The 14,609-nt window shown below is 40.7% G+C and overlaps 1 protein-coding gene across 9 annotated transcripts; it reads right to left on the bottom strand.

Moving 5' to 3' along the window:
* Window positions 1–2,092: 2,092 nt before the first annotated feature.
* On the bottom strand, window positions 2,093–13,776 carry LOC115807721 (6-phosphofructo-2-kinase/fructose-2,6-bisphosphatase). 9 transcript variants are annotated; one of them, XM_030768851.1, is made up of 15 exons: window positions 10,128–10,410; window positions 9,256–9,267; window positions 9,040–9,165; window positions 8,320–8,416; window positions 7,886–7,952; window positions 7,694–7,768; window positions 7,423–7,479; window positions 6,652–6,773; window positions 5,793–6,000; window positions 5,076–5,201; window positions 4,590–4,694; window positions 4,274–4,403; window positions 4,041–4,103; window positions 3,575–3,639; window positions 2,093–2,239 (listed from the first exon to the last, which is right to left on the bottom strand). In XM_030768851.1, exons 1-15 carry the CDS (start codon window positions 10,204–10,206, stop codon window positions 2,180–2,182), a joined length of 1,392 nt encoding a protein of 463 aa, XP_030624711.1. In that variant the 5' UTR covers window positions 10,207–10,410; the 3' UTR covers window positions 2,093–2,179. The 9 variants fall into 9 exon arrangements, with proteins under 9 accessions (XP_030624711.1, XP_030624704.1, XP_030624710.1 ...); XM_030768844.1 differs by lacking the exon at window positions 9,256–9,267 and adding an exon at window positions 3,072–3,194 and having other exon boundaries at window positions 5,055–5,201; window positions 10,116–10,408; XM_030768850.1 differs by having other exon boundaries at window positions 5,055–5,201; window positions 10,128–10,408.
* Between the last annotated feature and the right edge of the window lie 833 nt (window positions 13,777–14,609).

The raw sequence follows: 14,609 nt of genomic DNA, 5'->3' as shown, positions 1-14,609 counted from the left end.
TCATGTCAACAAAAATAAAATTCTTCTTGAAATTGTTACATTTATCACAATAATTTTAATGTTACATCAAACTGTGTTCCATCATTCTTTTTCTCTCATGTTGTCAGTTTAAGTGATTATCTCAGTTTCAACCAGTCTCTGTCTCTTGTTGGAACCTCATTCCTGCCCTCTACTCAACAGAGTCTGGGCATTTAGAAAGACAGCCAGACAAACCTTGTTCCTCCCAAATTTATACAAACTTCTCAATCACAAGATGACTGTTTTCCTGGACTGATAGTAAAAAACCCTATTGAAACAGGCAGTTTAAGTGTTTGTAATGTGTTCTGTATCTGGGCATACTTCACAGTGGTAAAGTTGACTGACTAACATCCCTGTGTTAAGTGGCATGAGCCTTTGTGGGCTCCTCCAGATTGCTGACACCTTCTGCTAACTTAATATTACACATCCTTTAATACAGGGGATCCCAATGGAGTTTATCTTTTTTTTGCCAGCTGAACCCCTTCAACCAAAATCATTTTCTTCAAGTACCCCCCCAGGGGTGAGTTTAATTTGACATTGATAGAACATGCTGAGCTACATAGCTGTAAGATGGCTTTCCATGGCAAACAGAGCTGCCTTTGAATTTCACAAACAGTGCGGAATACAATAAACAGTGCAGAAACGGTGTACTACAGACTGTGTGGATAATGCTACATGAAAAAACTGGAGCACAATGACTTCTAATAGTGAGGGTACAATAGTGTCCACACTTACAGTGAATATCAAACTAGAAGTATAAGTGAGATTGTTCACATCTTTTAACACAGACAGAGATATGCACAAGTCCTAACATCTTATCTGACTCTACTGCAGGTGTAACTCTTCAGGGAGATGAACTCAAAGCATCCAAAACATTTTTAGCGTCCTGCAGTGAGGGAGTATGTGGCGGTTAACAATATCAAGTCACTACTTTGCACACCTTCTACCGTTCCAAAGGCTTTACCCTGACAGTGTTATGGGAGTGTGAGACGTTACCACACTAACAGTGTTCTCAGATGAAAAACAGTCTTGACGTCATGGTGAGAGGGGCATATAACTACAGTATGGCTGAAATTTGATATGATATGTTTGCATACCCTATATCCAAATGTATGGTGATAACTAAAGACTTCAGCATGTGCAAAATCTTTTTTGTTTAGTTTGTGCAAAACTGCTAACATCCCTCCCGGCTGGTCAAATTGTTTCTCTTACACCAGTCATTGAGTTAAATGTTTAGTATGTGCAAACAGTTTTAGTGTGCTGAAAGCTTTAGTGAATCAGTACATTTGTTTGTTGAGGCAGACTAATGTTCTTATCAGTACTGTAATGCTGAGGATTTAGCATTCTCATAGAGGCCTTCAAAACAGTCAGATCTTCACCGTGCCACCGCTGAGTTATTCTGAGGAAAGTCATGGTCATTCCAGACCAAACTTAGCCTGTACACACACAGTGACCGCTGTGCGATCATGGAAATGAGCCGTGGATTGACAGGCAAACATATCCCTTCATGTTCTGCTGTTTCTTGAACGTGGCAAGTGAGTGCTGCACACCAGTTGGTGGGACATAGGTGAGGTCAGAGGTAACAGTGAGGCACGCTGGTTTGGCAGTGGAGCTTAGTGAGGACCCTAAAGGCCATAAGACATTCAGCCATAGTTCACCACTCAAATGCTGACTGCTGCTCCACACAACTGTGAGAAACGTTGTTTCTCCAGTTGTCGCGATGAGATGTTTAAGCTGTCTTGTGATCCAACACGCATTCCAGTCACTTCTGCAGTTGCCATAGAAACAGGCTAGCAACAGTCTGCTCTTGGCAATTAAATCTTGTGGATGTGAGCCCACAAATTTATCGTCCTCTGTTTTAAATCAGCTCTCCTGTTCCTGATTTTATAAATCAGCTCTCCTGTGCCTGATTTTAATTTGCCCTAAACCTTAAACCATGAAGGCTCCTGAACATACTGGCTCTGTGTTAATCCAGAATTTTTGACAGGCTTTCAATTCAGAATTATTCATAACTATGGACGATTTCACATTATGATTCACCATAAATTACATTTTTCAAAAATCATACCCCCCAAAAGGTAACAATATTTAAATGTAAAAGATTGTTGACGATGGAGCTCCAGTCTCTCCAAATAAAATGTTGTCTCTGGTTCTCAGAACGTTAGATGTGTTCTGGAACAGTCAAAAGAGCTTCCTCTGGATCTCTGCTCACATCCACGTTCTAGAACACAAAACAGCATCCCAAGAAAGGCAGGTCAGTCATCTTGTCCGATCATATTATAGGAAACTATAAACTCCAGGTTCATAGGGGGTTGATACAAAATTGGCTCATAAAAATAGATGCAATCTTAAAAGATGTATGATTTGAAACAATGTTAGATGCATTCATTTTTGTTCTTGTCAAAACAAGCTTTTGTAGATCAATTTCATATGCTCCTTCTTGCTGCACAAAAATGTTAAAATGACAGAGGTTTTCATGCAGTCATGCAATACTGAAAATAAACACACACACACACACATACATACCAAACACACACACACATTTGCGTGCTGCACATATGCTTTCTCTATTTGAAGGGATCAACATGTTAAACGAAACAAATGCTCATCATTTTGTGTTTCTGGGGCATGATCATGGAACGCCAAAAATAACTGTCTCCTAATGCTTTGATAATATTTCCACAATGGATTCTACCACCTACTAGCACTCAGTGTTCTTACAACTTACTCTCATGTCCTCACAGATAACCCTACTAAAAGCAGATATGCAACACAAGTGCAAAATTAGAGTGGCCATTTGAAATAAGCCTGTGTCGGGATTGAATCTTGACAATTTAAACAGAGTGTTTTTATTTGATTTCTCAATTTAAGTGTTACAGCTGAAGGTATGAGGGTTACGCTGTAGTTTCTCGATTTCAAACTCCGAAATCCCAAAAGGCACAGAGGTAACCGCCAGGATAAGAGATTAAAGATTAAATCAAACAGAATCCGTGAGTCACCACAGCAGAGATAACTCAAGGCCGTGTGTGTGCGCGTGTGTGCGTGTGTTATACCTGCAGACTAAGTTCAGTCAGACCCAGGTCCTGTAAACACGGGACCTTGGTAGGTGTGGGGCTAGCCATGGGCTGTGCATAACTGTGGCGATACTGAGGGGCCATGGATGACTCCTCCTTCCTCTGTGGGAACCACAGGTGGCGATTTAAGCCTCGCCCCAGATGTTTCCATCTCACGCTTGCACACACATACTTGACAACACACACACTCACACACTTGCTTTGACATCAGACTCACATAGGCAACTTTTCTATGAGGTATTTTTTCTCCATTTTTTTTTAAACGCTGAATCAGCCTTGTGCTTTTTACATTAATCTGAATCAGAACTGAGAACAATCTCAAAATATGATCAATTCTATACGCTCAATAAGATTTAAATTGCATCCTGACAATCTTTCGTCACATTTTAACAGGCCATTTTCTGTCACTCTGCACAACACATAATTATCCCTCTTTGCTCTGTCTTGTCTGTGCTTTACTCTGCAGTTGCTAAGTAACTCACCATGGGTTTGTCTCTGTGTGTGTTCACTGCCTCAATATTCAGGAAGATGGACTCTACTTTACAGCCTGTGACAGGGAGACAGAGCACAAATAGAAAGATAAGTGTTACTTTATTAATCCCCAGAGATAATAGATATTGTCAAAGGCAGGCATAAAAAAGCTGCACTTGATAAACGAGATGTCAAAGGCGACATTAAAAAGCAACACTACACAGATGTGAAAGAGGAAGATTACATATGAGGTAACAGCAAAGGATAAGAGTTACTAGAGAATATGTACGAAACATACTTAAAGACAGAGCAGAGCGGGAGAGAAAAAGTGTGTGAAAAAACGTGTAAGAGAGAATGAGAGAGAGATAGAGAGAGAGAGAGAGAGAGAGAGAGAGGGAGAGAAAGTTGGGAGCTGAATCAATCAGGCGATGTTAATGTCTTTTAATGTGAGCCATTAATGCCCTCAGGGAGTCTCACCATAAGCAACAGGTGTGAGCTTTAGCACCGTGTGGAGAGGACACTTCAGGTAGGGCAACTCCTCTAAAGACACAAAGAGAGTGTTTAATGAATAAACTTTATGATTGATTAACACTACTGGTAATCATTAGACGTTTGAATAGGGCTGAAAATTTAGAATCTTCAGCGATTAAGGAAACAATGTTTCTTTATAACAGTCAAAAGACACAAATAATGAACAGCTAACTCTCTACCTGCACTTTTGTCCAGGAAGTAAGCCAGCAAGCAGCGCATGACGGCCTGGTGACAAATAACTAGAACATTCTCCTGCCTCTCCAGCTCCATGATCACCGGCTCCAAACGGTGCACCAGGTCCTCATAGGACTACAGAGAGTCATATCTGAGTCAGTAACACACACACACACAGATTGCCCAAGAACAGCTGAGAGGCATATTCAGAGTGAGACACCTTTACAGTAAAATAAAAGCAAGCTGGTAAACACACATACAGAACAAGACAGACTTTCCTGGAATAACAGCTGGGTCTGAGAGTGCAGAGTGAGGGTTTACCTCTCCTTTAGGGTAACGGTAACGGTACTTGTCTTGGTCCCTCAGTGCAAACTCCTCAGGATAATGGTCCTGTATTTCCTCATACGTCATCTCCTCACACACACCCTGGCGCCAGAGCGGAGAGGTAACCGTTAAAAAGGTTATTCCTAAAACACTGCCCACATCAGCCAAAGGAGGTCTCCCTTTATTATCCTTGCACTTCTGCATTCATAACCCAAGCACAGTATCACTGATTATAACAATGTCTTTATGAAATTAACAGTTCAATTAAAATGAATTTGATAAAGAATGTCACACTTCCCATGTTACAGTTTGCCTGTTACTCTTTAGACACAGTCAGCTTGTGATCTGATGTCCTCTATTAGTGGGTCTTGGAGTGTGAGTTTGTAATATCTGTATAAAAATACATCAGTGTGTGTTATTTGATCCAGATTTTGACATTGCAGTGATAGTCAGAGCACTCACTGCATCAATCTCATTCAGAGCTTTCCACTGTTCATAGGGCACGCCCACTGCTTCAGCTGTCTGGATGGTTCTCCGCATGTGACTGGTCCAGATCTTCAGATCTGGAATACACTGACTCCTAATGTATGTCCCCAGAGCTGCTGCAAACTGCACAAAGAGACAGAGAGAGAGAGAGTAAGAAAGAGTTACAATCTCTATCACTGTGTTTCGTAGTACACTTTCTAAGTACACTCTATACAGGCAGAGAGAAAGATAATGTTCCCAAAGAGATGCTCCCAAAAAGAAAATCCACAACACAGTTCTACTAGTTCTCCTTGCTCAACTTGTCTGGGATATTTATGTTGTTTGCTTTAACAACACATAATAAAAAATATCTGCTTTCTCATGGCCATGAGGCAGGATTTACACAGCATTTCACATGGTCCAGTGCAGTTTTTGCAGGAATAAATGCCACTCATTGACTTGATGCCATTCTAAAGAACTATAGAGAATTAGGAACAGACATGACAACAATTACTCGTATTCACATAAAGCTTCAGTGGAGCAGGAATTCTCAGTTAGCTGCATAGCTGCAGTCCAAAAAATCAAGACTTTCCAGTGGGCGTGCTCACTAGCTGTTCTCCTATTGGACAGTTTGACTTTTAGCTCCAGATGTCTGACTACGACATCCTGATTGCAAAGTAACCTCATTGATAATAAAAAAACAACAACAACACAGTTAAGGACTGAAAGCCTGACCTTTATTCCACGGGGGGAGAGGCCAGAATCACCACCGATTCGCCCCAGCAGGTTCAGCTCACTCTCACCATGGCGACACAGGTAGATAGTGCGAGGGGTAACATGGATGTTCATCAGATAGTAAACAATTCTGCTTTGGATATGATCCTGAACCCGATTCACCAGATACCTACTGCCCACATTAAATATCTTTATATAGGACAGGTTTCTGAAGAGTGGGGTAGAGAGAGAGAGGGAGAGAGAGAGAGAGAGAGAGAGAGAGTTAAAATCTCTATCACTGTGTTTCTTAGTACACCCTTTTCTATTCAAGTGCATCTCTAGATATTTATTGCAAGCATTTTCTATATCATTCATCCTCTTACTGTCAACATATTTTGGCATAATCAATGGTCATGTTATGTTTTGCTGTTACAAAATGAATGTTACATTCTTGTTGTGTTCATAAAGTGAACTGAGAGTCAGAGAAACAGGAAAAACTGAAAAGCTCTTAAGTGACTATATTACAACCCCTGTAGTGAGCTCATCTGATCATTAGCATGAGAATGTAAATGGAGTATAAATTTCAATTATGTATTTAGAATATGCAGAATTGCATGTGTAAATAATACAGATTATGTTTAACAAACGCATCAACTATTATAATTATTATTATTATTATTTTGAATGGTCAGACCATTTCACTACACAAATTTAATCAAATGCAAACAACATACAGATCTCTTAAAGTTAATGCACATAAAAGAGTGTCCACAATGAACATTTTTACCATAAAAAGTCAGATACAGATCATCTCATTTCATAAGACAGTGTTCAGTGTACTGCTTCTGTGTGTGTGTGTGTGTGTGTGTGTGTGTTTTACCTATCCTTGTCATCATCCAGAGGCACATAAGTGATCTTGTAGCACTCAATCCTTTTCAGGAAGTCAGCCACTGCCTCCTCTTTGTCACAGCCAATGTAGTCTGGACTACTGAGCTTGACTTGCTGAAGCATTACAATTCAATACAAAACAAATCTTAAACCTGGTACAGTATAAGACATGAATTATATCTAAGTATGTCAACTGGACATTCAACTGATAACAGCAATATAAACATGGGAAAAAACAAAAACAAATGAATTCTTAATTACAAATAAGTATCTGGAAATTTTCCACAGCCATTGTGAGGACTAGGTCATCAACAGACAGTTAGGTAGAGCTGAGGTCCCTGTATGGCTCTTTAGACTCAAGCTAAAGTCACTAATATTAATTTGGGCAGCATGGACACTTAACACAGCACAATGCTGACAATGAACCCAGATCCTGCTTTTTACATTAATGCAGACAGAGGGTACTCTACACTGTTTTGCAGTTCTCAAGCAATAATGCAATAGTTTACTTAAGGAGTATGAGTTATCTGTGAATGACCCGACTGTTCAAAGTCATCTAGAGTTCCAAGAAAGCAACAAACAAAATAATATCTTAATCCACTTCTTATGGTATTACATGTCTTACATAACAGCTAAGGCAAGCAGGCCTGGTCAAAAGATCAAAACCTGTACCCATCCCTGCTACTAGGGCAAATACACTTTATATCTTATAAACTCTGTTCCTGTTGTGTTTGACTCACTATCTGATGTCTTATTTCTTTACCTTGATATTTTCAGCAATGATTTCAGGATCATCACATAATGACTCCACGAAAAAGACCTTAGGGAAGAAGTGAGGGGGAGACATTTTGACATGCCCATCTACTGACACTACTATGTCATTAATACAGAGAAATGTCTATAAAACTGTACCATACTGCATGTAACTGTATTTTGTACTACAAAAATGTGTGTGAAAATGTAACATGAGGTAGTAGAATGTAAATCTATACACTGAATGACTGGAGCAGATGCTATGCTTGCATCTTACTTACTTTGTAACCATTCTCTTTAGCAAAGCTGAGGATGACCTCTCTGCGCTCACGCGTGGTGTTGGTGGCATCAAACACCTGCCAGAGAACACAGCATGCAGTACATTTACACTCTGTTACTGATCATATCACTGTCTGTTTGTGTGTGTGAAAGAAAGAGAGAAGATAAGAAGACAAGCTGTTTCACACACTCACCGCCACCTGTCCATGCTCCCGAGTGAAGTATTCACACACATCCTTCAAAGCAGCAACAGCACAGGCTCTGTAACACACACACACACACACACATACACACATACACACACACACACACACACACACACACACAAACAATTAAAACAAAAGTAGGTTCTTAGCACAAACAAGAAGACTGCCATATATTATGACAGTTGAATAGTAATATGAGTAAGGTTGTGTTTCAGCTTGACACAAGTGAGAAGCAAACCCATATTTAGTTCACCCTTATTCAACAAATGAGTAAGCTCACATAAATCAGTCATATTACTGCAAAACCACTAGTTCAACAACTACCAGCATTCTCAGAGCCGAGTTGCCTTTGATTCATTCTTATGCTTTGATTGAGTCAGTTCACACATTGCTGTATTGTGATTTAAGGCGGAGTATCTTACTTGCGGATCTTCATCGCCTCTTCATTGTCTGGACGGAAGAATTCAAAGCTTTTGTAGGACTTAACAGCTTCTCTGCGGTACTGGCCCACATTAAACACTGACCAAAAAAAAGACCAACATCTTTTCAGTATCATATCATCAAAAAATGACTTCTTTGTTTATTTGAAAGGAAAACTTAACAAGACAGCATATGACATTGAATGCAGGTACAAAAACCACCAAGAAATCCCCAAACACCATGTAATAGCAATCATTTTCCCTGCTACACGTGCCTCTAAATTGTGAAGAAATGAGAAATTATACCCTGATATTCATGACATTATTTTTCACATTCAGCCTCATGTGAAAATAAGTCACATGTTTCTGTGATACCTGACATGTTTCTGTTTGCAGAGAAGCCCTTTATACTTAATTTGAATTTCATACAAGCTCTGTGTACCAAAAATGAAATCTATTGGGACACCAGAAACACAATAGTTGCTAACTCTTTCATCACTTTAGCTCTTAAAACTACGACATGCTCCAAATTTGGCTCCAGTGCAACACTGACTCACCTTATTCAGGTGTGTTAGATTAGGCTTGTAACAAGATCCTGTCAGAGTGTGTGTGTGTGTGTGTGTGTGTGTGTGTGTGTGTGTGTGTGTGTGTGCGTGGATGTGCATGAAGGTAATTATCTTACTCTAATTTGGAGTCTCTCTCTGGGTGCACAGGGGAACTCACCTTTTGTGGGAACTCCTATCCAGTTGAGGTAGCGTGTCAGCTTCTTAGAGATATAGGTTTTCCCCCGAGCAGGCAGTCCCACCATCACTATCATAGTGGGAGAGTTGGTGAACTGGGGCACCGAGGCTGGAAAATACAAGACACACAAATTTTACTAAATAGTCCTAATGTCAATACAGCATAGTAGCCTTAGCACTTACATTGTCATAAGTCAACTGCAATTATGTACTAGACTATGTAGAAGTGCATGCATAACTAATACACATTATGTTTAACAAACAGTATAGCTATAATTATTATTATTATTATTATTATTATTATTATTATTTTCAGTGGTCAGACCATTTACACGCAAAATTAATTAAATACAAACAAACTACTGATAGTCTGAAAGTTAATACAGTACATATTAGACAGTGTCCAAAAATAACTTTTTTTACCTAAAAAGATCAGATACACGTCATCTCATTTCATAAGACAGTGTTTATCCAAGATAGGCAGGGTGATGAAATACTGCTTCTGTGTGCATGTATGCGTGTGTGTGTGTGTGTGTGTGTGTGTGTAAGGGCACTGATCTGGAAAAATGTGACAGGGTTCCCTTAGGTGAATAGCCCTGAGGTTACTGTCAAAAGAGCACAGACTGTCCCCTCATATACACACACAAACATACACATATCCATAGTCACAAACCATTTCACATGGTAAACATTTAAATAGTGTTAAGAAGAAGATTGCAATTGACAATGATGTCCTGCTGGTACATTAATTATCTGTCTTGTTTTCAGTTCTTCCAAGTCCAGCATTACTTCACACAAAATCTTTATCATCTCCGGTGAACTAAGATTAATCATCAGTAGTTAAAAATTCCAGCACTGTCACAGATCTGACTCTGCCATCAAGACAGAACCAGCAAGGTGAGGTCAGGTCACATGAAAAAGGAGAAAACAATCAAGGGAGAGAAGAGAAGAGAAGAGAAGAGAAGAGAAGAGAAGAGAAGAGAAGAGAAGAGAAGAGAAGAGAAGAGAAGAGAAGAGAAGAGAAGAGAAGACCATCCCCTCTCACTGTGCGTGACTTACAGCCTCTCCTGCGATTCAGCTTGCCGCTCATCCATGGAACCCAGATTTTCTGCAGAGGATTTTGGGTGAGCTCTGTCTGCTTCTGTGCCATATTCCCCACGAATAGCCCACAGCGTGTGTGTGTGTGTGTGTGTGTGTCTATGTGTATGCGTGGGTGCTCTAAAGCTTAAGAAAAAGAAGTAAGAGGAACACACAGGTGTTTGGACAGGTCTGTCTGTGTCTGAGCAGATGTATGCACATGTGTGTGCGTATGTATGTGTAATGAGGGTGCGCTCGACGCAAAGTGTACGTGTGTGAGCTTGCCTGGAAGAGTGTCACTGGTGGAGGTTGTCACCTGAGCTGAAGACTGAAACCTCCCACATTACTGTTGACCTGAGCTGAATTACACTGCACTTACCTCAACCGTGCAGCTCCAGCTAACACTAACACTCCCAACAGGCATATGTCTATTCTTAATCACAGCTAACACTAATTAAACTGAGCACAAGCATGACTTTTTCGCAACCTTTACTGGGATTTTTTTTAACAAACTGTCTCGACATGTATCTGTCTTCATAGGTCATTTTAGTCTCAGACTAGGGTTAATCTGCATCCAGAAAACCCGTCCTCAGAGTGAAGAAGGTTAGATAGATGACATTTCTCTACTGATTCAACCACACAAATATTAAATTCATTCTTTGACAGAGTAAAGACCACCTTGCAATCAGCTAAATTTTCTAGCGATATGCCTTCTTTCAGATCATTTGATTAATGGCTTCAATGCCAAAGAGATTAAACTGTGTATTTCCAAAACAGTGCTGATAAAAAAGATGATGTGGTTTGACCTTGTCACATTACTTTCTACTGAGACAAAACTCTTTGCTTGCCAGCAACAGAGTAAAATGATAGAAAATGCCATAAAACAATATCATCAGAGAAACCGGGATCTCATTCCAGAACCGTTTACACTGAAATCGATGTAAGCCTCAACTCCCTTTGACTCCCAGATTACATTGTCGCAAATCTTTTTCTGTTATCTCCTTGGTAATTATGTTCCTGATTCTACCCTGCTGGCTACAATTTAACTGTCAGTGTTTTAACATAAATTTTATATCAGCACTAAACAGGAATGTAACCAGACATTCCTCCTCCACCATTTACTATTCAGTTCCAGCAGTTCAAATTAATGCAGTTGTAAGTTGACTCAGATACATCAATATGTGAACTCTAGAGGACCTCTTTCAGTGATCTTTGCAGACAACCTTGTATTCCAATAAACCACCAGAGGGCATTGGTAGCTTTGGTGGCTTCTCTATAAGAACAGATGACTGAACTTGACCACTCACGATGATTAGTCAGTTCTGAGCCAAATCATGACTGGTCACATTAATGCATATTATCGACCTGTTGGGGTTACTCCCTCCATAGCCCTGCTGACTGAGGTCAACTTGGTTTACCAATATAATCATTTTAATGTGTTTGCACAGGGATGACAAACTAGGGAGTCTCAGAAAGAGAGAGAGAGAGAGAGAGTCCACTCTACTAACCCCTCCGTTGCCGTCAAAAAGAAAAAAAACGAACGAACATATAAAGTCAGCAGCTTTAATGTTAAAAAATGACCTCTCCCAGCTCCAGCAGACACATCCAAGAAATACCATGACTGCTGTTTGAACAAACATGTTAAGAATGTATTGTAATCTTGCCTCATTGCCCTGGGCTTGACTTGTGAGGAGGGACTCAGGGAGGATTTCTCAGGCCAAATATTAGTGCCTTTCATTCTAAGCAGATTACAACTTGAGACAGCAGACAAACCACACACACACTTACTCTCGTAGCTAGCCTAGAAAGCTTTGAGTAATCTCAGTGTTGTTCACCATTAACATCCTGACCTAACCACAGAAAGCTAAAGCTGAATGCCAGCAATGTGAATCTCTCCCTCAATTTTTTTTTGACCCAAATGACTTTGATCACGCTTTTGAGTATAAAAGAGTTATCAAAGTACCAATCAATATATAGACCAAGCCTTTCAACACAATGGTCAAACAGACTTATATTTCTTACTAAAATATAAAACTGATTCACAGGTTCGGACATTCTTGAAGTGATTAAGAGGGAAAATAAACAATTAAATGAAATTCAATTGATTGTGGAGGCAACTGGGAGCCAACTGGCACACCACACGTGGTCTTAGCCGTTGGTCTTTGCCCAGATAAATTGTAAGATATAATTTGGAGGCCTCTGGTGCAGATTTCTTTGTACCACCATATATGCTTCAAAACAGTACTAGGTCACCCCCCCTCCCTCCTGCCGGCTGCCTCCCCAAATCCCTCCCACAAACTCATGCTTGGCCCCTGAGTCCATCCAGTGGACATCTCTGTAAACTGACACTGCAAACCCAGAAAATATGCTCTGTGAATTCTTAGCCCTGGTACATATGTATAAAGGAATCCAAGGCACCAAATGTCATAGCAGCACCAATGTAGACAATGTTGGGATACTGGCATTAATAGTAATTGTATTGTCCTCTGATATATCCAACCTGGCATTAAGTTCCTTTAGAAACGTTTCTCAGAAAGAAATGCTCAATGGATATCCGTTCAGCCCAGGCAGCAATCTTATGTGCATCTACCTGGGCCACGCAACAAGTTCAGCAGCGTTTACCAAATTTACTTATCCACTTCATAAACTTAGGTCCACTGAACAGTCAGAAACTGAACTACCAATGCAATAGTGAAATACTGTTGTTGAGCTAAGTGCCTAGGTAACTGGACTTGATTCCTTGCACCTCACCTGTGCTCTCGTGCCGGGTGCGTTTTCGGATCTGGGGCCTCTTGGGGACCTCCATCGTGCCGTTTTCTCGGGCAAACATAGCAACATGTATACCAGCTATCCTGGTAGTACGAGACACGCTTGACTCTTCTCTGTCGTTGGGTTCCCGATATCCCCTCCACCAAACCGCAGACCCCCTCCTCTAATTCCCTCTTAACTGACGTGGAGATATACGATACCCGTCTCTCAGCAGTTCCAGCTTTGTAGGTGGCCATGTGCCAAGCCAAGGCAAGACAGACAGAAGTCAGAAGTAGTCTATTGTTGTCAAGAGCGAAGGTCACTTGGTCCGTAAGAAATAAGATAACCATGAAGTCTCTAATTTTTAAATGGCTTGTTTCGGCAAGAAAAATGCTTGATATATAGTACTAATATAACCTATTGTTATGGTAGGTTGGTAACCTTGTGCTACAAATAGTAGTAGCTTGTGATATAATACTGCGGTACACAATCTGTAAACGTGTTTATTACGTCGAGACCAATAGGCTGCAGAACTGTAGCTTTACGATTTGGCTTTCTTCCTTAGAACATCATCCGTTACGTTGGTTATGACACTAGAGTTAAAACTAAGTAGCAAGTTTGTTTCTGTAAGACAATGCATGTATTATGCATTTTAAAGACAACATCTCTTCGGACTCCACATACCGCTACCACGTACAGTGCTTGTTCATATATTACATAACATAACTGGTTTTAAGTCGATACAGTGTGCTTCTACTGAAAACGTCATGAACAACTGTTCGTGTCTGATCATAACCATGACTCACCATGTGGTCGCTGGAAACGGGGCATTCTGCCCCCGCAAACTGGGGGCTCGGCCATGGCTTGCGTAATTGACGCTCCGTTCATGTTCCGCTGGAGCCGAGGGTATTTTAAGAGCGTAGTGTAACCGGGTACTTTGCGTGCTTTTCACCTCTCCCGAAGGTATTGTGTGTCGAATGTAGCCAAGGAGCGTTGCGGTGCACTCCTGCAAACGTACACGGCTTTTCCTGGCAGTAGCTGGGTCGGTACTGGTGGTGCAGGGGCTTATGGCTAACCCACGTTGTATATCCTTCGAGCATATGGTGTGGTAAAACCACGACCCCGCGGTTCCCTCTGCGCTTAACTAAGGCAGCAGCATCCCGCGGTCGAAAGCCTGCACATCCGTTGAAGCATAAACAAATAAGTACTGGTAATAAATGGTCGACCTAAATTCCCAAGTCATCCCTCTCTGTACCAGTTTATTTACAGTTTAGCGTGGTTGGGCGACAACGTTCGCAGAGAGATAGCACAGAAAGCAAGGCGTAGATACTGTATTTGGAGCCAAGTTCCCGCCCCCTTCCAGAATCAAAACAATGCTGAATTTGTAGCAGATCATATAGATTAGGAGGCTTCTAATTTAACATTTGGAGGTTTGATTTGGGTAGTCCTTAAAGCAGTCGTGCAAACTAGGAGTCAGCAGAATAAATATTCTAAGAACTGAAAAAAGGCGGAAAAACATACTTTTGTTTTCCTTCTCAGGCTAAGTAATGACTTATCTTCGGATCAAAGGTCAAGAAAAGCCGTCAGAAGTGTTTTGCCTGTTTTTATACTGCTGGAATGCTGATAGTCCAGTTTCCAGATACATCCAAATAGGGCAACCCCACTTGACAGATAAATTTAAATCTATCCCTAAATGGCTTTAGCAGATTATAATACACCATCAAACAC

This window comes from Chanos chanos, chromosome 3, assembly GCF_902362185.1.
Source record: "Chanos chanos chromosome 3, fChaCha1.1, whole genome shotgun sequence".
Classification (NCBI taxonomy): domain Eukaryota; kingdom Metazoa; phylum Chordata; class Actinopteri; order Gonorynchiformes; family Chanidae; genus Chanos; species Chanos chanos.
The sequence above is the reverse complement of the archived record's forward strand: the minus strand, read 5'-3'. Positions and strand labels throughout refer to the sequence as shown.